This window comes from Lichenostomus cassidix, chromosome 7 (assembly GCF_008360975.1).
Source record: "Lichenostomus cassidix isolate B80296 chromosome 7, HeHo_3.0, whole genome shotgun sequence".
NCBI lineage: Eukaryota > Metazoa > Chordata > Aves > Passeriformes > Meliphagidae > Lichenostomus > Lichenostomus cassidix.
Window position 1 is genome coordinate 12,673,676 of NC_139488.1, and position 27,860 is coordinate 12,701,535.

General features: G+C 38.2%; 1 protein-coding gene across 7 annotated transcripts in view; it reads right to left on the bottom strand.

Moving 5' to 3' along the window:
• PARD3B (par-3 family cell polarity regulator beta) overlaps nt 1-27,860 on the bottom strand; it is a 398,314-nt gene that overhangs the window by 140,306 nt on the left and 230,148 nt on the right. For 6 of the 7 annotated variants that reach the window (XM_085066249.1, XM_085066251.1, XM_085066247.1 and 3 more), the window contains one exon: nt 27,114-27,158. The exons of the other annotated variant lie outside the window; for it this stretch is intronic. In XM_085066249.1, the coding sequence (XP_084922375.1) occupies nt 27,114-27,158 (45 nt within the window). The remainder of the gene's footprint in view (nt 1-27,113; nt 27,159-27,860) is intronic. 7 annotated transcript variants of the gene reach the window in all.

The following is a 27,860-nucleotide window of genomic DNA, read 5'->3' on the forward strand; positions in this document are numbered from 1 at the left end:
CCTGGGCACACTGAGATGTCCTCATTTATTCAAAAACTTACTGAGAACCCTTACTCACAGATTAGTATTGAGCATTCAGCTGACCCATTCTAAGACTAACAATTTAGTATGAAATTTCACTAACAACAGTGAGAACTTCATATCTTTTTATAATTCAGCTTTTATTCTTTTTTTTCCCCGTTTCACTGCAGAGCTGCAGTAATCACGTACTAGAGCACAGCTGAAGCTACAGGAGCTAAAAAGCTTCCCTAAGCAGAGAGACCTGTCCCCTTGCTTTCTGAGCCAGCAGCTATTACTGGATGCTTTCCAGAGAAATGCACAAGACTCCATAATGGACAAGCATCGCATCCCAAATTGGGAAATTTCCTTCCCCTGCCCACCCCAGTACCTTTTTCATTTCTGCAGACCTTGAGAACTGCTGTAAGCCTGAAAACATGATTTTTTATCTCATGAGTAAAAAAAAAACCAAACAAAAAAACCAATGAACCCAAACCAACAAACAACAAAAATCCTCCCTTACCTTTTACAAGCTATTAACAAGCATTACTGGGGATACATAGCGTGTGTTTATATTTAGCCTTACCTGGATTTTTAATATAAAAATATAGTTTGGCAATGAGAAATTCAATTGCTCACTGTGTAAGAATGTTTCTTTTTATGGATTTTAAATTCTTGAGCTCTCCTTTTACTGCTTCTTGTAGTACAATGAAAAAAGCCAGTTGAAGCATCCACTTTATTGTTTTTATAAATGGTGAATTATTTTATACATCTCTACTGAATTTATAAGAGAAAACAGCAACTGACATCACTACCTGCCCAGACTGGCTAGAATCAAATTCTTAGATGTTATCTGCAACTGACCATCCTTTAACTGAAAGATGGTGTTACACATACCTCAATTTTCTGCGCAATGCCAACATGGCAAACACAGATTTTTTAATTCTTAATGTACCAATAAAAGTAAACCTGCTTGCTGTTCTTTTATTACTACTAATATTAGTCAGGTCTTTCCAAAATTATCTCTTTCCCACATTGCACATTCCTTTTTTTATTTTATAGCCCAGCTGAGGGAAATATGCCAAAAGTGAGATGTCAGTCATGAAAATCAAAAAATCAAAGGGAAACAAATGACACAGCATTGTGGGCAATGCAGCCACCCCAAAGGCACGTGCAGAGGGAGTAAAAATGAAGAGAAGCCATGAATCACTGCCATTCTAAATGAAATACAACTCCCAAGACACCCTAAAGAGTAAACATTTTATATATTTATCATTAACTTTATTTTTAGATGTTTCTTCTTGAAAACCAAAACTACAGGAATATGCCTAAAGGAAAATATTTAGAAGAATGTATTTACGTGAGCTAGACTAACCTACTATTTACATTTTGAAAGACATAGTGAGGTACAAAAAAGCTATAAAGGAAAAAAGAAGGGAAAGCATCACTGAGATTAAGAAAACAGAATAAACACGGAGTTGTAACAAAGTATAAATAATTTGGCTCTTTTTTTACCAGTGCCCTAAATACACTCATTCCTGGTTCATATTGCATTGCACATGGTGGAGGTTCATGTAGTACTAGGGAAAAGAAAATGGTTATAAAAACAGTGAGTGTCCTACCCTGTGGATATTGGGATGCTGGAGGGAGCATGTGACTACTTTTAGCAAAGTGAAAGGCACTGAGTGAAAGGCAAACATCTGTTTGATCATGAAGCACCCATGGTGACTTCTTTAGTGGTAGGATTCAGAGTGAGACATGCCAACAGCTTCCAAGAAGCAGGTACAGCTCAGTCCCTGCTCTGCTCTGGACACACACCTTGAGAAACATTCATGGTGTCCAACCTGGGCTCACTGAACTCAGGCTACCCCAGCCTAACTGATCCAACTGCTCACTCTACAAGATTGCAACATCATATGGTGATTTAAATTACTTCACGTTCCATTCTTTCTTAACCGTTTTGTTTAAGGTAGTTTCATTCATTTCTGGTAGGATTCACAGTATGCACAACTACAAAGGATTTTTTCCTCTCACTTATATTTTTATATTCATATACTTTTCAATCATCAACCAATTCAATGCAGAGAATGATTTAGGAAGGAGGAATCTGAAAGTCATTACATCTTTTAGCTTGTGATTTTCAAATGAAGAGCTTTAATATAACATTTCTGTAGAAAAGTCTTAGATCATACTGTAGCTTTTTCTTCAACACTAGTTTATACAGTGGCATAGAAAAGATTATTAAGGGCTTGATAAAAAGCAGGAGAAGAATCACTATCTTGCACTTACATATTAAAGAGAAGATACATAGCTTTGCTCATTTGATACCTCAGTCCAAGCATTCCAAATAATAAGCAGAAATACTGAACACAGAACAATCTCACAATGGACAGAAAAAAAAATCTAATAAAGAGAAATCAAAGCATAGGAGAATTTAACATGTTCTCTGATTATAAGAGACAGCTACAGTCTTCAGATTTACAGATATTTCAATCTATTTTACTACATATAATGATTGCAATTTAGCTCACATTTGCACAAACTGCAATTTCAGCTCTGAATAATGACAGTTCACAATTTGGGGCCCAGAAGGTATGCTGAGCTTTAGCCAGCTGAAAAGGAAATGCTTGGAATAAGGTAGCCATTAGACAAGAAGTGAAAATGCACTACTCTCATCTTAGAAATATATGCTGGTGTTGCTGTTTTCTACAGTCTTATCACTAACAAACAACAACACTGCAATGAAACGTGCTAATATTTCAAAAAAATATGTGTGGCATTAAACATCTCAAAAATGCTAACAAGTTTCACAGTGCAACAATATTAAAGCTAAGAATTAGAAGCAAAGGCAGAGGTTCAAGCAAAAGTCTCAGCCAAGGGGCACATGCACTTCCCAGGTTAGTGCTGAATGTCAAAGAAAATGCAGCCAAGCCTGTCTTTGCACAAAAACCCTCTGATCTTATCTGCTGAAGTAATTAGTTTTCTTCATTTGGTTACAAAAGTCTAGCCTCTCACATAACCTTCCACTTCACAGTCTGGCTCTGCATCCAGTGCAGGCATCTGAATCCCTCCTTCTCCACAGACTGGTGTTCTTGCTCTAGTTAGTACAAACTGAAGCACTTGCCCTCCAACCAGGTCCCAGTATAAACCAAGCTATTTATCTTGTACAATGCAGGAGCTTTCTCCTCTAGTATATTTATGTGCAAACTGACTTTAGATATAGCTGTTACAATCTGCTAGAGGAAAACTGCAATAGGAGACGTAATGCAGACAGGAAAAAGTCCAGTTTTTAGAAAATAGGATTCCCCAGTGGTTTCAGGCACCTTTTAAATTGATCAGTCTGGGACTCAGTAGCAGCAAAAAAAAATTCCAGTGCCCTGCGATTCCTTTATTTCTGCTTCCACACCCACCCTCTGAAAAGGTCAAACATTTAAATCCAGCTTTAAAAGATTGGGAAATGTGACACTTTCTGAGACTAATTGATATAAATTATGCTTCTCAAACTAAACCAACATTTTTGTTCCCGGGCCAAAGTTTAACATGAAGCAAAGAGTCCCTGCACTAATATTTAAACAAAGTGACTTCTAACACTACGGGGCTAACATCTAGGGTGTTACCTTTGATCTGTGGGACAGACGGGGAAACTTCTTCAGTACCAGAACAGAAGAAAGCAAGCCAAAACTTACATTAAATTCATAGCTATGATCTATTTTGTTAAGCCTTAAGCCTACTTTGAAATGAGCTGCTAAATTATTACTCAATCTTAGTCATCAAATCTGAGATAATATTTTTATAAATTACTAATTTAAATCAGAACAAATTAGAAGGATGCAAGAAGTTCATATTAGGCTTAGTATTTACTTCACTAATTTAAAGCTTTACACATGAATGCAGAAAGAATTTCATAACAATCATTTTATTCATAATTCAAAGAGTGATATATCATTTTTATGCATCAATTTTTGTCCTGGGCACATTTTTATAAATACTTATATAAGCTGCACATTAAAGATTGCTTTAAGCCTTGTTCGGTGATTAATTTAGGCTATTGAAACAAGGAAGATGATTATCGTAAAAAAAAGCCAAGGCAGCAAAGGAAAATACATTTCAATATCAGCAATTTAATTTGCAATTAAAGAATAGATCTTCCTTATCTGTGAACATTAAGACTAAGAAAATAGACTTTAAACAAAATAACCAGGAAAGGGATACCTTTTGCTAATAATGGCATTGGTTTTGTACACCTGCCCACATTCTGAGCAGTGAATCCTACATGCTTGAGATATTTATGAGCTCTTTTTATTGCTAACCCCACCACCACCGAGCTGCCCAACAGCCGCTCTAATCTAAGATGCTCTAAATATTGTTGCCATGGGTGACACATGAACATGGAGCAAGGCAAAGCTCTGCTAATAAAAAGGCTTTCACAGCATTTCAGTCCTTGCTCATAAGTAAAGTTAAAATTTATGGCTTTTAAAATACTGGATCTGAGAGAGGTCAGGTTAAATGGCTGCTAGTAGTAAAAGGAATCAATATGCCACAGCATCTGAAGCAGCCAGCAAACTAAATAAACACTTCATCCAAATCCACTTGGCCCTGAATTAAAAGAACATAAAATACTGTATTTATTTTGTTTGCCCTCCACCAGTCTGTAGTTTGCATCACTACATCCGCTAGAATTCTACACAGAGCAAGCACCAAACATATGTTGGCCAAATAGCAATTAAACTGTGTGTCAAGGCTAGGAGCAATTAACTGGGCATTAACCTTATCAGGGAACCACTTCTGGATTAGCCAGCTACAAACAGGCAAACATCTCAGTCTGGGAAGATTCTGCAACGTGTATTTACAAAAGCTTCAGAGGACTCAGACTTTCTGTCTCAGGCACATACAGAGTAAATGAACCATTTCCAGTAATAACCCTTAATTCATAAACCCTTAACAAAACTAGAGTCACCTTTTCCAGTGATTAGTGTGTCCTATTAGCATAGGAATGCAAAACGATTTGTTCCTTGCAGCACTGTAAAACAAACCAGACCAAAAGAAGTAGCGAACTTGCATGCTTCACTCCTAACCTACATTTGGTTCAGTTTATATATTGACTTCCAGGAGAATTTATGAAAATCTGTTTTCTTCTGTTTATCTATTTGTATTTCAAAAGGAAAGTGCATAGATTAATTTTCAGTTTAAGAAATTGATGCACATTTTGCTTGAAGTTGCCAGCAGATAACCTATGAAGAAGGTAGACATACACCTCTAATCAGTCTATTTACACACAAACACAAAGGCCATTCACAAAGCCATGCATTTTTTTTGCTCTGTTTATGAGTTTAATAATAGTTGTCTTGAAACAGTTTTGTTAAGTTCATTTCAAAAATCCAACTCTTAAATGGGAATATGCAGAATTATATCAAACCTACTACTAACTACGAGAAAGACTTATCTGGCAAGACTGAGACTCAAAATCCCTGCAGAATTTGAAAGGATTATGATGGTTTTCAGGAAAAGTCCTCAGCAAAGGTTCCTTTTTATTTCCTAGTGAGATTTTTAAGATCATTTGAATGCTTATAAAGTTGATAGCAGTATTTTATTACAGATTCCTCAGAGCTGAATCCATCATTGTAGTGATATTGGGACTTTAACCAAGCTTTATTTTACATGCTTCAGCTTCTTTTCTCTTTTTTTCCCCTTAAACTATCCTCTGTACTGAAACTTCAGTTGCTCTCATTCAAGAGATGAGGACTGTTTTCAGAAAAAACAAAAAACCTCAAAGAATACACTTTCCTCTTGCCATATCTGAATAACTGAGGAGTGGGAAAAATTCCTCCAGCAGGGTAATAATTGTTTGCCTCTATTCACCAATAACTCAAAAGAGACTGAAAGGAAACCTTTCAAGCTTTGCGTGCAAGTAGGTTGTGAACCACATCCTTCACTGCAACTTTTAGGGAAAGAAAGCTCGATTTTCACATCTACATGCTATGTTCTTCTAACACTAGCTGGACCTTGGTAGACTTGTCGTTTCAAGTCTTTCTTCCACAAAACTTAATCCTTAGGAAAAACACGTCCAATTCATGGACCTAATGGGAAGGAAGTTTCTGTCTAAACAGCTCCAGCAAAGGATTTTGCAAATTGTTTTGTAGTGTGCAAAGATACAGACTCACACCCAGTAACATCTGGCTGTCCTCTGAGCTTTTAACAGACATGAGTCACAGCTCATGATTACACTATTACACTCCAGCCTTGCTTAAAAGGCAAGGGAAAAAGAAGGAGAAAAAAAAAGACAAAATACTACTTCAGGTATACTGGTTAACTTTGAGACCTAGTCTACACAATTTACTGCATTACACTTGATTTATGTTTTGGCATGTGTAGTACAACTCTCCCTTAAGAGGTTTGCAGCTCGCTTGCTACGTATGTCATGATGTGTCATTTTAATGAAAAGGTTATATTAAAAAAAAATAAAAATCACTGGCAAGGATGAAAGATATCTAGTAAAACCCATTTCATAAATCTGTGTTTTTTGAAAACTCGTTGCCATCTTAGTTGTTTAACAAATGTACACCTAGCCTTTTATATCCCCCATGGAAAAGGGAACCTCCCCAGATCTCTAAGTTTAGTTTTTCCTGCTGCAATTTTCAGTATTCTCAAGATGGTATGCTATTAATTACCAAGTTATGTATTTAGGATCTTTTCAATATTCAGTTCTGCATTGGTACAATGTGTTTAAATATCAAATTAGAAAAGCTAATAGAATTGCTGCATGGAACAACTTAGAATATGATTTAAACAGCAAAGGAATACCAACTTTTCTTATTAATTTTTCTCGCCTGTGTACAAATGACATTCTTCTGTTCCCTTTCACTAGCCCAATAAATGGAGAGTACTACATGCTCACAAACATAACATGGTACCAGACTGCAGAAATGTGGTGTCAAAACAGAAGAAAGGGTCATGCCAATTTTTCTTGCTGACGTCCCTTATCAACCAATGGGGACATTTCTGGAGAAATTAGTCAAAATACTATCCTAAATTATGATCAAAAATTCCAAATGTCTTCAAGTTTAACAGGATGATAGAAGCAGCAGCCACAGTGATACTGCAACCAGGACAGCTTGGTTAAGCACAGTCAAATGGCATTTTAATACAGACAAATCCAAGATGGCATATCTTGGAAAAATTAAGGTTTCTTCTAAGCTGGGACTCCATATTACCAGAAAACACATAATTCTGCTCAGTGACCCAAACAGTCTTGAAGCATGAACCAGAGTCTAGCTACAAGTAGATCAGGATAATCCAGTCCTTGGATAATCACACACTTAATCAACTGTGTCAGAAAACTGGTACAGTGCCATGGATCAGGTGCAAAACTCAGCGCCCAATTTCATCTACTTCAGCTACTTGGTGTGGAGCCTTCGATGAAATTTCAAAATCTGGTATTACAAAGGCAACTCTTCCACAGAAACAGGCAGGTTTTTCAAATAGACAGCAATCCAATCAAAATACAACAGTACAATGGAATATCCCAAGTTAGCACTAAACTCTAATTTTTGTGTAGAACAGGGTCCTAAGCAGTTGATAGCAACTGCAATTTTCAAGAGTCTTAATCGACCATCAAGGCCCAAGTGTGCTCAAGGTAACAGGCACTCCAGAAATAGAACAGGTAGGTTCATTTTCAGCCTGGTTCAAACCTGGTGACCAAATCCTCAGCTGGAGTAAATGAACACTTTTCCACTGTCTGCCAGCTTACAGCAGCTGTATCTGTCTTTGATCACTGTACTCTGCAAGCAGCACACTTTGGCATTACAGCCCTGCCCACAGAGAGGCAGGCAACAATAACTCATTCTACAGAAATGACAGCACAAGTGTCAGATGTTAGTAAGTTGTGGATTCAAAGTGGTGAACTGTAGATTAAAAAAAACTTTCTGTTATTTTAGCAATCCAGAAAGCCATCTTCAGCTACACCCTGGTCTTGCTAAAAGAGTAAGAAGAAACAAATGGGTTCATGTGCCTTTCAACAGGAACCTGTTTACTCTTTGAAAGCGCTGTTTTCACTTAGTTCAAGGAATCAAATGTCTGGAAAGAAGTAATAGCTGTAGAAGTACAAAGAGCACAAGGATGCATCATCATAGATTATCAGTAGTTTTGAAATATTACTTCATGCTTTAAACACATCATCATGTGAGCTTTCTGAGGCAAGAACATCACTGCCAACTGCAGTTCATAAGGATAGTTTGTTGCAGTATTTTCCCTGGGTTATTTTTTATCTTGTGTGTCCACCTAGTGAGTGCAGTCCAGTAAAAAAAAAAAAAAAAAATCAAACCTAAAAAAATTTGGAAGACATTTATCCACATTACAGTAAATTTTTACTGTGTTCTTTTTCTAGCTCTACAGCATTAAAAAAATTAAGAAGTATTTACATATTAACAATCCCCAGGCTTTCCAAGGAATATGCTTTGATTTGTTCTTTTTCTTATTTTGCGTAATGGTTTCCACTTCTTTGCTGAAGTTTTATTGGGTCTTTGGTCAAGCTTGATGGAATCCATCCAAAATATGCTGGATAATGCTAACTTCTGAAATATGAATCTGCAAATCCTTAATCACAGCTTTGGTTTTCCTTGAGACTGACAGTTAACTTTAGCAGGGCCTGACCTCTAGGCAGAGCACCTTCATGGAGTCAATGTAATAACATTCATGTCTAAAGCAAGAGTTACTGTTCATCATCATCCCCCAACCAGGAAATAAATCTGTGTCCAAAAAATGCTGCCAGATATACAGCACAAATAAATAGAAAGAACTGGTATTTTTATTAACATTCTCCTGTTAGGGTTATTTGGGAGTTAGCTGGTAAAAAGTTTTCAAATTCCAATGCGATATTGCAGATGACATATCGCCATTTAATACTCTGAATCATTTGCAACAATATCTTCCTTTCTAGCAATCTCATTTCGTATTTTATATTTTGGTTTTCTAATACTAAAAGGATAGCATTGATCGCTCTTTCCCCCAAAATGCAGATACTGTCTATAGGCAAATCTTACAAATTAAGGCAAATATATTTGGCTATATAGAATCACACAACACAAAGCTATAAAACCTCATTCTTTGCAAACACATCACTTCTCCACTCATGCTGCGACCATACAAAAACTAGAAACTACTACCTGTGTTATTAGCCCAGTAGCTTTTTAAAACTAAATAAAAAATACCACTTATATTCTTGAGATAATAAGCTTTTGCTCCAACTCCAATAAAAGTCAGTCTCATAAACATTATGAACAAACATTTTGAACAATGTCACAGATATTAAGCAGATCTGCCGTATTTCTCTAGCAATATCAGAACATCTTACTTTGCCTTTTTTATGGTGGCTAAAGCTGCAGTTAACTTTTACAAGTTGACCAAGTCAGTACAAAAAGAACTCTCATGTTCAGTGATCCCCTTATGGAAAAAGATATTATCATCTATATGATTATGCTATTTTTTTCTTGTGTATCAAGAGTGAACACTTGCGTCTGTATTCTGTTTTTCATCATATAATTTCACCTTCTTTAGTCTTTTACTGTGGACCAGAATTTTCTCCACAGGCAAAGGGAAAATTGGTTAATGTGCGTTAGACATGCCACTCAATACCCTCAAAGAGATAATGCTAAACAAGCCATACTGTGGCTAAGGATAGACTTATGGCAATCAATTACTAAAGTATTAACACAATTCTTGAAACTTCATGCATATTAGCACATGGTTAATCAGAGCTTCTTGACAGCTTCTTCTTCAGAGCTGCTTCTACAGCTTCACAGTATGTCAACTCTCATCCTGGAATAGTGAAACATACTATGGAATTTACTTCAGAGCAAAAAGCTAAAATCAGATTTTGAAACACTGAGGCTAATGTTACTAGAATAAAAAATGTAATGGCTGTTCTACCATATGCTTAATTGGCCCCCCTGTGAAAAAGCAGTCCCCCAGGAAGGAGCTGAAAGCTACTACTTGGGTTCAGATCTTACTGAAAGAGTCAAAGAAAGAAATGGGTAATCAGTCAATTTCTCTTTGCAGCAACAACCCTGATAAACATTTATGTGAGTAATTTTTTTTGTTGATGTGGATACTAAGAGTTTACATATGCTAAAAGGGAAGTAAGAAAACTCAAGAGCAACAAGATCTGTTGAAGAATATCAGCTAAATGGAAGCTATTCTTGCCTTCAGTCTTTGAAGAGCTCTTGGAGAAAAGCAAGACAAACTTGTCATATCTTTGTATTTCTCATTAGGCATTAGCATTTGATACTATCAGAAAGAACACACAGGCCATGCAGACTTTTTGTCTCATCTACTATGACCACTGCTAACTTCCTGGGATGTGTTACAGATGAAAGGCGTCCAGACCAACAAACAAAATCCCCCCCAAAATAAAGATGCTGCTGTTTCCTGTTCCTATCAATTCCTCATTGCCTGCATTATGAAAACACATAGAACCATGGGCCAAAACCTCAGTGCACTTGGTGTTATACCAACTCAACATAGAATTAATATTCAGTACCTCTAATAATTTCTGATCAAGACTACCCATACTCCTGGCTCACTTTTGCAATACTGGCTCACTTTTGAGTGGCAAGACTATAGCCCTCTCCACTGAATTCATTATGTTCTCTTAAACTATTTTTGGTAGTTCTTTATTTCAATTCAGTTCTGAGAGAATGGTCCCTACTTACATAGATGCTCTTCAGAGAACAGGTTAATTTTTTTTCAACATAGATTATTAAAAAATCCAACAACCCTCAAAGCTGTTTTAGTGCAGAAGCTCTCTGATTTGGAGCTGGTGTTTTGTGGCAGCTTTAATATAGTCTTATTTCTATGACACTCTTCAGTGTCTGTACTCTTAACCCTAGAGAAGACGTAGATGATACTCTTGCATGCTAAAGCATAATGCAAACATACTGCCTTCTAGCTCACTCAGTGGGATCTAAACCAGCTACTCTGAATAAGAACTAATATTGATATTGCCTGATACCACATGACTGTTCAATTTTAATCACTAGGTTCTTAGTCTGATTAAGCAATTAAATTACTTAACTGAGAACTACAAAGCTATTGATTTATATGAAGGTACTAAGAAATTCTCTTTGAAGTTTAAGAACTATTCCTTACCAAAGGTTAAGCTCAAATTGCAAAAGTGTATTTCAGTATTAGTCATTCTAGTATTGTTGGCTTTCTCATTGTTAATTGTTGCTATTTACTAGAGCAGTTATTCCTGGCTTCCCTTGTCTAAGAATCACTACTAAAACAGGCACCCTGTTCTGCTAATGCAAATTATAGTGCAAGTAAAGACTCTTCATGTGCTGTAAATGTCACTCATCATTAAACCTGGAGAAGAACCGTTGTTTCTGCTTCTTGAGCTAGAAATACTACCTTAAAAATGTCTAAGTTTCCTTTCAATTTGAATAATGTATTTGCTGTAACAGGATTGAAGATAGAAAGAAAGAGGTGGAGCTTTTAATGCCAAGTCATATTGGTCTGCAAGTCGTTATTGCTGCAGACATGTGTTGTCACTGCAGCCTGAGGAACACTGAAATGAGTAGGACTACCTGTGAGGTGGGAAACTTCTCAGAACAAAAAAGGGCAGATTTCGCTCTAGATTTTGATAATTTTACCCTTTTTCACTCTAGGTGAGAAGATTTCTCTATCTCCAGTTGACATGAAGTATTACACATACAGAATGTCAGAACTTCACCAAGACTCCCCTAAAAACCCCCCAAACTGCCATGAAAACAAGGTTGTGTTGATTTTCATAAATGGTGCTAGGAAGTTTTCTCCTATGGTGCTGGGGTTTTCTCTTCAAACAGAAGTTAAATGAACATATTATTTTGGCTTGAGGAAATCAAGTGTATACCCACATCTCTTAACAACAGTAACATTCACTACCTACACGTACTTTCTCTGTTGCTTTGCCATCTCACAGGGTGAAGGAGCAGTAAAAAGACAGGTATGCTAATCACTGACACAGCACTGTGCTGACTGGTGAGTGTTCAGGTCAGAATTTTAAAAGATTACTTGTGAGCTCTGCCAGGAGGGGAAGAAGGGTAGGAAAGGCAAAACTAAGCAACCAGAGAGTCTATGGGATTTCATAAAATATTAAGTACTCGCTCTCAGAAAATGAATGTTTTAAGGTTTTCAGCTTCCATCTTGTGCCTCACAATTCATGACTCCCCCCTTAATTTATAAGAGCTAAGATAATTAATATTTTTATACTATCACTCTGTATTGTTCCAAACACAGAGGTTTGGTCCTAGCTAGTTAAACTCAAAGTGATCCTTTATAGCCTATGTGGTTTATAGACTACAGCAGGATCTTTCAACATAGTGTTTCTTATATTAATAAACATTTTTATTTGTTTACACATACAGTAATACTGTATCTACTACATACTAAATAAAATGCATAATTTATTTGCATTTTCCCATCTGATTTTCTGTAAAGGCTCATAAAATGTTAATGAAAGTAGTTAAAGCAACAGACTATGTATTAAAATTATATACAAAAAAACGACCTTAAAAGAGTACTATTAAAATTGCAAAGTAAAGAGCTTAGGCTTGAAAAATGCCATAGCAGAGGTGTCCAACTCCTCTCTCTCTCTATGTGCACATTCTAATAGACTTTCATTTTATGTCCCAAATATATCATGACAATTTTATTTATAAAACTCCAGTTTCTTTCTTTCAGGATGCATTTTCTTCCACATGTAGAACAATTCTCCCTCCTCCCCCCCAACCCTTTGCACTGAGCACTGACTTTGATCCCTGACATCAGCAATAAACAGCCTTCTTGCTGCTTTCTCAAAGCCTTAGTGGTAAGGGTTTGTCAACAGACACTAATGACGTCATTTTAAGAGAAATGTGTACAACCTGTGTCTCAGTGACAAGGAATTGAAACAGGAGGGTGAAGATTCAGGTTCCCATTTTAAAATTCTCAAGGCTTGATTCACCTGCCCTCCATGCCCTCTGCTAAGCACATCACATGAGCATGTCCTGGGCTCAGGGCACTATCACAACTGGCTCTGGCTGCAGCCTGAATGCACTCAGCACTTCTGCAAGGCAGCACACACCCAGGCCAGGTACCACGGTGAAGAAAAACAATCTCACTGAATGTGGTTAAAGACACCTCCTGGCCTCCAGCAATTCTGGGGTACTGGCAGAGCTAGAAAATAATTTGAGCAAGATTTAAAGGCTAGGAAACAGAAATTACAATTCTTTTTCCTTAAGAGCATCTACACCACTATCATCACCCCATCCCCAGTCAGAATAAACTGAAAACCACACAGCTTTCCCCTCCAACAACAAATGAGGTGAGGGCTGGGCCTACACAACAGCCTTCTTTGCTCTGAAGCAAATCCCTTTTGTGCTGACAGTAAAGGCATGGGAAGTGTCAGGGTTTCATTAAACACTCTCACAACACCAGCACCCACAGAAAGGGTCTGAGTTACCTTTACAGACATCCTTACAGCTAGAGCTGCCTCCTTCAAACACCTTAAGCCTTCAAACTTATATTCTTCTAATTAACAGAAGTTTTTTATAACGTTTTCTACAAGCAGAGGGTTGGTGGGGGTTTTTTGGTTGTCACTTTTTTCGGTTGTTTTGTTTTGTGGGGTTTTGTTGTTTGGTTGTTTTGTTTGTACTTAAAAAAGCAGTTTTCTCTACTGCACAGCTGGTTGCTGCCCTTTTTTCCCCACGCTGGCTGCAGATCTACTGTCCTAGATCAGCACAAGCTAGTGTCTCCCACTCTCTCAGTTATGTCACCCTTTCCCACACTGCATCTTCTCCTTTACCGACATGCCCAATCTCCCTTTCCTCCCCATTCCCAGCATCCTTTTCTACTTCCCCCCCTCCTCTACCAACTTGCTATCTTCCCAACCTCTTGCCATAAATTCTTACTTTTTCCTCTCCTAAACAAAAACAAATATCAGAGTTATTTTAGGAGACAGTGGAAGAACAATCTCTGTCAAAAAAAAAAGCAAATAAAATCCACACTTGAGTTGACACTTGAATGCAAAATTTTACTTCAAACGGCTCCAGTTTCATAGAATCTGTAATGGGATGTGTCATGCATGACACTGAACAGGTGATAACATAGTGACTACTGCACACTATGCCCATACTCTGTACACAAAAAGAGAAAAGAAAATCAAACCCGAGCAGAGGCGAGCAAAGGGATTTTTCTGAGACTTAATGAATTATCCATATTTCCTTCAGAGTGGCAGGAAAAGAATGACTGCAAGAAATCATCTTCTCCTGTATGTTTTTTCTTTAATGTGTTTGCTCCTTAAGTATAAACTCAGACTGAGAATTATTCTTTGTAGCTATTTTGTGATGTACATTTCAGTCATAAGCAGTCAGTTATTCCATGCACTGCTGGAAAAATTTAGTGCTGCATGTAATGCTCATTTTTTTTGGTACCTTTAAAATTCAACTACAGCGCTAGTTTTTAAAAAGGAATTAAACTCCAGAAGCTTCGATCAAACACTTTTGTCATTTTATTTTCAGAATTAGGCATCTGAGAAGATTATAAAGCAATAAAATAGAAGCAACTGATTAACTACACTATATTGAATTTCTCTTTTATAACATCTCTGTTTGTCAACAGCAGCATTATAACTGGCAACCAAAAATACAACTCCTTTTTTTGAACACAGGAATCTATGCCAACTTCAGATAGCAACAAAAATGGTAATTACATGAATGACCCCAACAAATCAATGCCAGATCCTCTGGTCTGGTCCTTCTGCACAGAAACACTTGAAAACTGCCATAGCAAGGTAACAGAGGTTTTATTTGCAATCTTTGTAAGTGCACTTGCCCTTCAGCAATGGATGCAAACTTGTCATGCTGAGTTCTATCTCTGTTCTGCTTATCTCTCTGTTTGCCAGGTCCTGACCCCAGCCCTGGAAGGGACACAATCCCTATTTAAGCTGTCAGTGCAGCAGAGTCAGGGTCTCACTGCTATTCTGGCTCTAAGGAAACTAGCCAGAAACTAGGCAAACTGTAGAACTAGTGTCTGCCTCTCTCCATGGAATTCCCTGCTTTGCCCTGAGCCCCCTGGTCACACCAGACAGAATGGTTCCTTCCAACTCCCTTCAGTCTGTGAACTGACCAACTCTAGAACAGGAGAAGGTCTACTGAAACATGCTGTGCAGCAACAGTTCCTGCAACTTGATTATGCTCTGCATGCTCCCCTGGTCCTTGAGAGTCTGGAAGTGAACCTTTCAGGTCACAGATCTGCTCTCCTCACAGACAGGTATTCAATCCACAGAATCTGCTTTTAGATAAGAGACCCAACTTGAAGATGGGAGAAGGATTAAGGAAAGAACTTTCACAACCAAAGGTGAATAATCAAAAAGGGCAGGAATCAGATATAGTTCAGCCTCAGTATAGATGTCACACTGCTTGGGGGGAGGGGTGGGGAGGGAAGGAACTGGCATTTTCATTTCTTTAGAAAAAATCCAAGCAAACATAAATAAGCTTGATCTCATGTCAATAGGGATCTTCTGTGCATTCACAGAGTTAAGGTATCAATTATTGTGTTTATTACATGTAGGCCACATCAGAACCATCAGAAACTAAATCACCCCATGCAAGACTAAATTAAAGCAAATGAAAAATTTCATCTATTAAGACATCAGGCAGCAAAACAGGTAAACACAAGAGGAGATATGTTTTGAAAGGGCAGCATGGTGCCATTGCCTGAGGTAAAAGGAAAGTACCTGCTGATAGTTGATGGAAACTCAAGGAAGTACTCTCTACTCTTCTACAAAATCCTTTCCATTTGGGTTGTCACTGCTATGTACAGAAAAAACAACTGCACTGCTTTTAGGCTTAGTAGGACACTTAATTATGGATGGTATTCTGGGTACTTTTGGAGTGCTGTGTAGGTAAGTGCTAAGTAGCATTCATGTATTGAAAGATCCACTAAAAATGTTGCTGTTTTATGAGATATACAAATAGCAATGTAATTCTTTTCTTCTAAGTTAATTTCTGAACCATATTGCACTGCACAGCTTTTATTACACAGAAATGTATATTAATAAATAGCGCCAGCAACCCATTTTATATAATAAAGGCTTATTTCAAATGTTATAGAAAGCAAACATTGTACAAGATACTATTCCAGAAGTGAGCTGGACTAGAAATATCAATTACTTTCAAAATCCTTTTTATTGACATGGCAACATGATGGGATTTCAAAATAAAAAATGAAGGAGAAGAATCATTCAAAGTGGAGAATTAAAAATGCTTCCCTGCCTATACTCAAGCTTCAGAAGGTAATGCAACTGGCAAATACACAGCACCACAAAATTCTAAAAAATTCTGAACAACCAAACCAACCACAAAACCAAAACCCCAAACAAAACCAGAACAGTTAAATCTTCTGTGGGACTATGTAATTTTTAACTTTCAGTCAACTAGTTTAAAAAAAGAAAAGTGTACCCTTCCTCTCTTCAGCCAGGAGCTCATTTAGTTCAGTGCTCTTCTTTCTACATCTCATACTTCATGCTCCAAAATGTAAGTTAGAGGGCCAGATGTATTATCTGGGAAGTTTTCCAAATTCATTAACTCCTTGGCACCAGTGACTTCAGGATACCCACTGCCAGCACTGAATATTATGCCCAGCAAAAAACCAGCTCCTGGAGGGAAAGGATTAATAAAATGAGGCATTCAGCAGTGGCTGTTGGTCTCTTTGGTCACAGCAAGCAACTAAAAGAATCACAGTAGCTGCCAACACTGATCACAGCCAGATTTCAGCACCTAGTACTCTGAAGGTCTTTCCTGAGTATCTGCAGATCATTCACTACAAATCTTGAAAACAGCACAGGTATTGCTGAAGGAACATGAAACCAACAGTCAGAGAAAAGATTGACAGGAAGGCTGTGACTCCAGTTCTGACTGCAGAGGGTGGTAAATGTTACACAGGGGTGTTAGAATCACATCATCACTTTCTCCTCTATTACAGAAGACACAGACCAAGAGGATTAATTTTGCTTTCTGAAATGGATGCAGTCAGGCTGTCAACAGCTAAAGGACTGATGACCAAAGAGGCTTACAGAGCCCTAAAAAGGCAGGAGACATGATGGATTCACTTGCTGTTCTCAGCTTTCTTCTTGGTGCCAAAGAAAGAGTTCCATGATGGGAACCAGCTTACTACCAGTCATGAGCCATCTGTTCAGGCACCATCACCAGAGAAGCTCTCTACTTTAAAGATCAACATACAGCAAGAGGCCCCTATGATTTCAAACACTGAATTTGCTTTGCTGGCTGCTATGCCTTACCTTGAATCTCCACAGTTTCAATAAAAAGCACTGATTTATTATCATTCTTCAAATTTCAAATATACTGTTTCTTAACCTTTGCTTAGGCTGAATGCCAGTTTTCTTGGTTTTTTGCCATCTCCAATCACTTAAAATTTAGTAACAATTCTTACTGCATGTGATATTCCAGGATCCAGAGATACCAAGACATCAGGCCCTACTGATCAATTCTGCAGAGCTGCAGTATCTATTATCCTGTGTGAAATTCTGCACTAGCACAGTCACACTGCTTTTTCTTTCAGAGAAAGCTTTATTTCTGCACTCCTCATATAGACACATCCACCATATTTACAAGCTCTCCTACGCTCATATGAGTCAGAAACAACCTGGAATACAAGGCAGTAAGAAGCTCCAACTCAAGACAGAAACTTTCAGCAAAGATATGAAATGTGGCAGGCTCAGCACAGACAGTCACAGTGGAAAGTGTTACCAGGTCTCAGCAGAGAATGCATGCCCCAAACAGCCCACAGCTGGTAACTGGTGCCAGCACAGCACTGTTTCCTAGAGAGAGAATTGCAGTGCACAACAGACACAGAGCTCTGCAGGCACATGGCTCCTCCAGCCCACTGCAGGCTGGCACACACAGTGGATTTACCACAGACAGATCACCACTTCAAACACTAGCAGGCCTTCCGTTAAGTGGGTGCATTCATCACAACTATTAAAAGTCTCCACTTTATTTCATTTTATACTACTTAAACATTCTGAGGGTTTTAATGCACTCTTGACCTGCTTCACTGAATTCTGCACAGAGCAATATTCAGCAATACTGACCTAGGGGAGAATTGGCAACTATGGAGTGTGAACATCTAAACCCACCCCAAGCCTCACTTAATACAACAATATGCCCAGAATCACTTCAGGAAATTAAAGAGAAGGGAAGAAAAAAAGTCAATTAGTATTAATGTATGGCTAGAAAAAATACCTGTGTGTTGGATTTTTCTTCCTAATCACTTTTCCCACTTCTTTATCATAAAGAGCTGTAACACTGGGGAACTGCTCAGCTTGAAATTTCCCAAGTCACACTAAACAAAGTTCCTACCCCTTTCTCTGCCCCTAGAGCAAAGAATACTCCCCAAGGAAAAAAGGCTGTTGGTTTGCAGTCCCTGGATGCCAATGACTTATACTGGGTAATGCATTAGTCCCATATTACTGAGATGTGATCGAAAAGAAGCCAATCTTTCACCTCTACTGTTTATTTTAGAAAACTGTAGTTTGGATATCTGCCAGATCAGGCCTTCTCCTCTGGGAAAAGGCTGTCCTTTCTGTCATGCACTCGAAGTTTACCCACATTTAAAAATAAGGCATTCCTCACACACAGAATCACTTTTGGCATCTTGCTCTAATAAATTAATGTCACCGCTTTAGCAGGCAGTTCCCTAGCTATGTACTCACAGGAGGACTCTCTAAAGTTCCTACCTGCAGGAACTTTTGAGTTTTATTTTATGCTTGTCACATTGAAATATCTTACCTTGGTCCACTATTAGGGCACAAGCTTCCTTCACAGAGAAGTCCACATTGTTAAAGACTTTCTCAGTAGACGAACTTTTGTTCTTAAAGTGCGAACACGGAAAGGGCTTTGCTGTTAAAGCCAGGGTTGGTTTACTACACTTTCATAGTACAGAAAATTATAATTTTCTTGGTGAGACAGAGTGAAACAAATGCTTCTGCTCAACTTAGGCTTTTACAGGGTCATTTGTTTTTAGGTTCAGCAGCTTTCTGTGATAAGCTGGACTGAAAAAAACCCTACCCAGTCCCTGCGGCTCTTAAGGAAAACTGTCCTTTCTGTCCGAGCTGCCTGTTCACTCCATCTGGCCCTTACAAAAGCTTCTCCCTGCTTGTCAGACTTGGCTGCTTTCAAGGACTGCTCAGTCTTCTCACTCCTTAGGACAGGACCAGACCCAGAGCATAGCAGCCCGCACTCAACTAAGAGACAGTCACGGTACTTTAACAGCAAGGAACATCACACAGTCAAAAATACACAAAACCAACTTGCACTGGCCATTAAGCAAACCTCTCAGAAACTCACTTTCAGTTTAGTCTTCAGGACAATAAAAGAGACTCAAACTTGCTCCCCCACCTCCATTCTTTCAGCACAAAGACATCTCTGAAGATCTGGAAATCTTCTTTCATCCACACTTTCTCCCTCAGATGTATCTGCCTACCCCCTCCACCCCAGTCAACTTCCTTCAGCTTACGCTGATCCCAGGATCAAAAAATGTCAGTTACAAAATCATTCTTCTCTTCTCCTGAACTTCCTTTTTCTTGCTCCCTTGACTAAACCAGAAGGATACTATTCTTTTTGGTAGAATTATTTTTCTGCTACGTTAGCTTCCCACAACAGCTCATCATGGAATTATAGGAATAATAATGTTGGCATAGAGAGAAAGGGGGCAGAAACCCATGCTTTAGCCTTTATGAATAAAAGACTATCATGGGATAAGAGGAAAATACTCAGTCAACATACTATTTTATAAAAACTCAATTACAGACCCTTCAATTTGCACCTGCACTGCTGTTGGTCTAAATTCAGTTTTGCTCTAGATCCTAAATCCCACACAAGAACATGGAGGGAAACAGGTTTCTCCTGAAAGCTTGTCATTGTTCTCAGCAGATCAGATCTATTCACTTTAATAAGTGTAATTCAAAGAAAGATCAACGGGCACTGCTCTGCCATATCTTAATAGAAAGCACACTAAGAGTCACAGAACACAAAGCATCCATAAAATCAAAGTGAATAAGTGGTTTAAGAAAAGATTCTTACAATCTAAGGATGAGACAGCAGGGATGCTCTTGTTCAGTTTGCAGAGGTTTACTGCCACTTTTTATTCCCTGGTCCTGCCACTGAGAAAGTGGTTTTATTCATGGCAAGTAAAACAGTGTTAAAAAAAAAACCACCAAAAACCAGCAATGCAAGTTTGGCATTTGAATTTAACAAGGATATAGTTTGACATGGTAGACACGGTAATTTAGTAGACAGCTGCCTCACAGCTTTCACATCCATCCACTTGCTGAGCTTCCCTTCTAATGGCACACAAGCTTGTCTCTCAAATGAGTGGTTCAAGGAGATAATCTCAGCACTATTCATTTTGTCTTTCTTGTTTTAATGTTTGGCTGGTTTAGCTCTCTTAACCATCTCACCAGCTAAGCTGTAGGACCAGAAAAAAGAAGTAATGGAAACCAGGCAGCTGCAGATAGGAGGCACAGTGACCAAGACTGCTTAATTCAGCAGCGGCAAGCTTTTAGATCAACATCATGGCATCAAACATCACCCTTAAGTGAGGGACTTTTATCTACAGATGACTTTCTCAGGACCTAACAAAAGAGGGGTCACAACAAATCATCATCACACAGCTAATAAAGTCTTAAAAAAAACCAACAAAAAAAAAAGAAGGAAAAAAATGCTGCCAAAGGAATAGTTACAGCTGGTGAGTTACTGGGAGTATAAAACGATTCTTCTCAAGAGTAAAAATTAGTGTTTGTTTCCTTCCACAGAGGACCACCTAACTATGTTACCTGAGAGCTGTTTATCAGCCATATAGACCTGGCAGGCATGGGGGACTGTAAAGACCTCCAGCCTGATATTCAGAAGAGATTTTGATTTGCAAACTGCTTTTCACTATAATTCAACAACACAGAGTTCTGTTAATTTAGAATAATGGTTTGAAGCACAGAACTGGTAGGTGTCCAGCCTTTCTTTTCCTGAGTCAGTGAAAAAGCAAACTTCTCATGCACAAACATATACAATTTTTGTGCAACTAGAATACTAATCAAGCCTCCCCATTCCCTCCCAGCTCTAGGCAATGGAGATTGTTATAACAATATATAATATCTAACACTATTATACATGTTAAAATTTAAAAAATAAAGTCCACTAAAAAAGGATAGCAAAGCCATATTGGCATCGAGTATTAAGGAAGTCAATGTATAATCCTAGGTTCACTAGACAAGTTGTGTTTGAAGAAAAGAAAAAAAACACAGCAGCCAGTGATTCAACAAAAGCTGACCATTTTAGTTTTTGGACTAGAAATCATTTTAAACCCCAACACTATAATAGATTCAATGCAACATCCTTGACTTTATACTTTGCAAGACATAAATAAAGGAGAAAACATTCACTCCACAAGTGACCTGCAGGAAAAAGGGAACCTTATTTTTTGCTTCCCAGCTGCATGAATGGATACATATTCTCAGATGACAATTTATTTGGGACTGTAAGTTCAAAGGAACAGTTTGTTTGGAGAATCATAATCAAAGCTGATGATGATAATAATGCTGATAACAACAAGAACAACAACACCACCAAAAGAATATAATCATTCAGGGAGAGACGCCCACGTGAATGCAACCGTGAAAGACTGAAAAATCTTGTAAAAATATTCCTCACAATAAAACATCAAACATAACCCACACCTTAATGATTCAAAGCTTACAGGGGCATGAGTTGTGGGTATTACAGTGAACTGAAGCACCATAGAAAGGTATTTGCATTTATTTTTGTGCCTATCACACTGAAATGGCACCAAGCATCACACTGGGTGAACAAAGGGAAAAATCACAGTGCACAGCTTCCAGTGACACCACAGTTTGCTTATTACCAGAATCCAAGCCACACAGGTTAGGTTACACTAGTGTTGCTAAGGTATACTGCAGACTGTGAAGTAGACAAGTCCTCTTCATACTTGCAAGAATATTGAAGCAGCCAAGAATTACACCCTTATTCTCAAAGAGAAATACAATGAATTAAAATCAACCTTTTCTCTCCTCTCAGAAATGCAAAGGGAAGGGTTAGAGTTCATATGCTGTATGCTTTCAGTTAGTGGCAAGGCCCTAGTTTGGACAGGTACTTCACTGCTTATGCTAGGCAGCTCAGCCATTTACATGAGTCTTTTCTACTGTGGACCTGGTTACTATATAAATCCTTGTGAACTCAGTGCTAAACCCAACACTCCCTTTGAACAGCTGAGCTTTAATGACATCTACAGCAGCAAAAAGGCTTATTTAATAAAATTATAAGACATGGCATAAAGAGAGGAGAACAGCACTTCCCTATCCACCTCTTTGACATAATTGTCTTACTTGCAAGTCAAACTTATTACAATGGCACCAGTCTCAAACAAGCCCAGCAGCATGGACTAAGCCTTCTGTAGTCTTTCCTAGATCCACTGCTAACTCCCACCAGAATCCTGGATTAAAAGGAAGCCTTTTGTGCTACAAAACTATGCATAAACCACTGGATTTTTCTGGTGTTCCAATAGCTCAATATCTTGCATGATTCCTCTAGCTAAAACAAAAAATTCTCCAGTTTTGCCTGGTCTTCCAAGTCTGAACTCCACTTGCAGCAATAAGCTTAGCCTAGTATTCATACTTTTATCAGAACAAACTTTAACATGCTGGATTCTGCCTGCACCAGACTCTTCTTTGTCCCTGTGAAAAACTAAGCTGGAATCCTTAAAATCACAGGTTATGTTTATACTTGCAAAAATGGCAGTATGTGGGCACACCTGAGTTTATTAGAAGGCAATCGTCTACACTACAGAAGTCGTAACAGCCCTTCTGCTCACACAAACACTTCCTAGAAATGGTTCAAAAGCTGGGATATACCACACACAGCTTCCAGAGACAACCTAAAGCCATCTTACAACAGAAGCCCAGAGCACAGATGGGGATCATCCTGTGCCTCTCAAATGTAAATCCAAATGGGACGTTCAGCTTACACTTTCACAGATGCAACCTGAGCATCTCACAGACTTTTTTCACCTATCAATGCAACCATGGCTTTTGCAGGAGGCTGAAGAGCCTTTACTGAACGTAATGATGAAGTTAATGTGTTGCACTTTCCATACCCTATTCCAGTGGTCACATAAAATCTGCCAATAAACTTAACTTTTCAACCAATCCTGTGTCCTAAACCACAATCTTAATCCTCACGCTTAGCCTTAACAAAACCTCAGTAAAATGTCCTTAAGGCAGAATACATCCTGGCATTAAAGGATGCAGAGATACACCAAGACCTTTAACCTAAATTATTCCAAACTATCTCCACTTTTCATCTGAATTGCAGTTTAACCACAACTCAGTCACCCCCACACAAACAGTACAGATGTGAAAGCCTGCCCTTGCAGGAGTTAGCTGTACAGCTGCCTCTCCAGGCCTTCTTTCCCAGAACACTAACCCTTTCTACAGGCTGAGCAGCAATGTGGGAACTGCACTGGCAGCAAAATTAACAGTAAGGAGTAGACCTTGAGCAGAAGCATCCTTACAACTATCCCAATGGGCTTTTTCCTACTCAAGCCCTAACCCTACCTCTTGCCATATGCTGTGGTTTAACCACATAGCATTAATTCAAATTCAGCTTGGTAACAGAGCTACCCCCATCACTCAGCCTTGCTGGTACTAAGCCATAGCCCAGCCACATGTTTCTCACATAGCAGCCAGCAAGAAAATAAGATCTTACTCATCTTGTCTCAAAACTGTCTTGAAACACAGCCCCAGCCAAAAGCCTGGTCTAGTGACATTAAAATAAAAATAGGAAAGCTTTTCTGACCATTTTGCTAATTAATATGTCAGAGCTCATAAAGAAAGACTCATCAGCTTTTCTCCAGCACTGCATCATCTGAAAGAGCTGTGTCAGCAGAGACTACAGCAGACAGTCAATACATACTAAAAAGTATTCTAAGTAGTAAATCAGAACACAAAAAAGAATTTTAGAAAAAATTAAAATAGCTGCAAAAAATTCAATACTCAGCTTCAGTATTTTATATAAATCAAGTTATATTTAATATGCAAGTCCTGCCCTTCCTTATAAAGGATATTCTCTTAACTTTCTTAGAACTGCCTTTATAAAAAGCTAGGAGTTTACGAAAAACTAAGCTAAAGCTTGCTGATTTCTCATCTTCATGAATTTTCAAGGATCTTCTCTGCCTCACAATAGAGGCACCACTTCTCTGCTTCTCATTCTCATCATTGGTATTAGCATACCATTGCTGAGCACACAGGGAGGTTTCAGAGGACAAATTCCTTCTTAGAGGATTCAGGGAAATTTTCTTACACACAAGCACACTCTGAACTCTGCTTTTGTCCAGGAAAGGATGAGTAGGCTGCATCAATACAGCTCTCCAGTGCTTTTGCTGATGGCACAGTGGAAAACATTTTCAAAACTAAGAACAGCTGTAAGCACAGCTGGGGTTTTCCACCCAGCAGGATGAAGGACAGGCCAGGTATGAGAACCAAAATTCACAGGTGGATTTCTATGAGGGTAATATACACGTGTGGAACAAAGCTCCAGCCATCTTCCCACAGAACATGCCTACAAGCTCAGGATGTGTACAGACAGACTTCTAAAAATCCAATCTACTTTTTAATGGGGGGTGGGTTGGGGGAAGGAACTACTTCTTGTGGGTGCAATATACAAAGAGACAGCGCTAGAGCTACAGATCCTTCTAATGCCTCAGTCTTATGGAGAATTGTGATAACACTTTCTGAAATGAATGCACGCCTCTAACTCCTGCTGCTGCTGCTCAGTAACATGTAATATGTGACGGATAAAGTAGCTGTACCAAAAGCTGAGACTAAATGCTTGAAGAGCCACTGCCCCAGAAGAATTAGAAAGGATATTTCCCCAGAGAGAATTACTCAGCTGCGTATTTTATAGAACAAGTCATGTTGAAGGAGAGATAGGATAATTGCATTGATTGTTAGTAGGTGATAATTAATTCTGTAGAGAAATACATTTAGTTTCCTGAAGTCGAGAATAGGATGGAAACTCTTCATTTCGTAATGAGAAAATAACTGTGTTTTGCTCACACCACAAGAAGCTGCAGTGTCTGCCTTTTAACATTCTTATGGTACCTATAGGAAGGCAGCACAATGAGTGATGTTAAAATAGGAATTCTGTGGTGTGACTGAATGTCAGAAAATTGCACATGTGACATATAATTCCAGAAAGCATCGAGTAAAAAGGGACCAGAGAAAAAGAACACCATGTTCTTGAACAGACCTGTAAAATAAATATTTGAATGGAAAAATGTGGAAACCAAAATTGCAGATTGATTTCTCTTTATGAAGGGTTAGGAAATGAACATAGAGAGTGGGAGAAACATTTTCAATGGTATTTGAACAGTATATAAAGTGGACAGGACAGACAAAAAAATTTACACCAACCCTCTCAGAAGTTAGCTAGATTTTTTTATTCTTAAAGGGGGAAAAAAAAAGAAACAACTTGGGGGATTTTTGTTTCTATTCTCAGGGTGATCTGCTGGCCATTGATTTTAGTTTATGAGAAAAGATCTTAGGTATATGTAAGAGACCTCTGAAGAATAAGTAAAGCATACAAGCCAAAGTTCAATAAACATGGGTCCACATGTTCATATAAAATTTGTAGGTGTCTTCAAACAGAAAACTTTTCAAAGTCAGTTTTCAAGAATCTGCAGAAGCATGCAGAAGAAAGTTCAAGTGGTACTAAAAATTGTATTATAAAGCTTAATGTAGCTACAACAATTGATTGCCAAAGAGTTATAATCTTACCACTCCAATATTCTTTGATAGCAGTGAATTCCATTGATCTTTGGTAAACTGCATGATGTTGCAATGTTTGTAGTAATTTTTCTGAACAAGGAAAAGCCCAAGGGCAGCACCCCCAGCTTCTTCAAGTTGACAAGATCACTTCTTTGAAGCTTTCACATTCCCGAAAGAGAAAGTTGAAAGAAATTTTTTCTTCCCAGGAGTGGTAATGTTACAAGACACATGAACTATTCCCTGATTCAGAAAGAGAATCCAAGAACTTCACAGACTTAGGAAAGATGCCAAAAAAATTTAAAAAGAATTTGTCTACTAAGTTCAGGAAAAGGTCTTCAGATAAGGAAAATCCACACCATAGAACTAAAGAAGTTTTACAGAGAAGGAATACCATAAACAACCAGGAATCTCATAGCTGACCTTCCTTTACATGAATTAAGCTTTTTAGATCTATCAACAGAATGGAAAAAGGCAACGTACAATCCTGCTACAAAGGGGCAGTCTGAAACTTCAGGATTTTCTACCATCAGAAGAGACTGCTGAATAACTAAAGTTTTCTAGAAGTTTAAAGTTTCTCATCTCAGCTTACCCATGGCTCATGAAAAATTACAATCTTACGTGACATTGCCTTGAAAGTTTTTTCAATTGAACAGCTGCAAGTTGTAAGCTGCAACCATGGCATGGCTGGCAGAACTTATTTAGTAAGCAGGTATAGTAATTACAGTACTATGAACTAATGTTTTTTATTATTATGGCCAGAAAAGTTTAAGAAAGATCAAATTATTTCTCCTGCACAAGCACAATAAAAGGAAAAGCTGTGACACATTTTTTTTTACGCTGTAGAATTTTTAGTGTTGTCTTCAATATTCCTGGTAATGTAAGTGTAACTCAGAGCAAGAAGAAAAAGCAAAGAAGTACTTGTATTTCTGAAAGTGTGTATTGTTTAAGTCTCTACACTCCATAAGACACATTGCACTTCCACTTATTTGAAAGTGCATTATCTTCAATTTACAACACTTGTACTGAAAAATAAAGTTCCAGCTCTTCCTGAGAATGACTTGGCTACATACACTATCTGGCTAAGAGCAACCCCTAACCCATCACTGTTCAGCTTGGAGTGAGTGCATACAAAGTAATGCCTCAAAATGCAAGTCTCTTAGCCACCACAGTTTCTGGAAGCTGATTTCATTTACTGCCCATACTACTTTCAAGTTGCTGACTTTTTCTCCAAAACAGGACGACAGCTTACCCGATTTGTGTCCGGCCAACAAACCAACTTTGCTTTCATCTGCCACTGGAGAAATAAAAGAAAAGACACAAAGATCAGAAACTTATTTAAATTCACAAGCCTTTGAAACAGTCAAATTATTTCAGACACAGCATCCTGAATCTTTAAATTATAATAATCTGAAAAAAAGCCTTTCTTTACCTAATCCACATGGGGTGCTTCAAAGTCCAAATATCTGAGTCAAAGCCCTCTGAAACCAATAAAAGGACTACCAGCAGTCCTTGTGGGTTACAGATCAGGACCTCAGCACTTACACACTCAAAACTGAGTTGTCAGAAGAGCAATTGCACTTGTAAATAACTCATCTTGCCAGACAAATCACAGGGCATAGGAGAGTTGTAACATTTTCAGATCAAAGACCTCAATTGTAAAAAGAATCCAGATGTGGAAACCTTCCCATCTGCAAGACATCTCACTGACTCATGGGACCCTCTGCAGATAATAAGGTCTCCCAAAGCCTGTTATTTTTGAAGGCTCATGCATTTTTTGTATGTTATATTTTATTTTGTCTATAAATTGTAACCATGTAGTATTACACAACACCTTATAAAGAAAGATGTTTGCAGCAACAACAGTTTGCAGACAGTAGTGGAAGAGCAATTTCTGAATGTGAAAGGAATTGTAAGTTCTGTTCAGTACCTTTACTTCAGTTTATCATCATATATCTCAAGAAACTAATTAAAATACTCTCCTGGAGGGCTGAGGGGA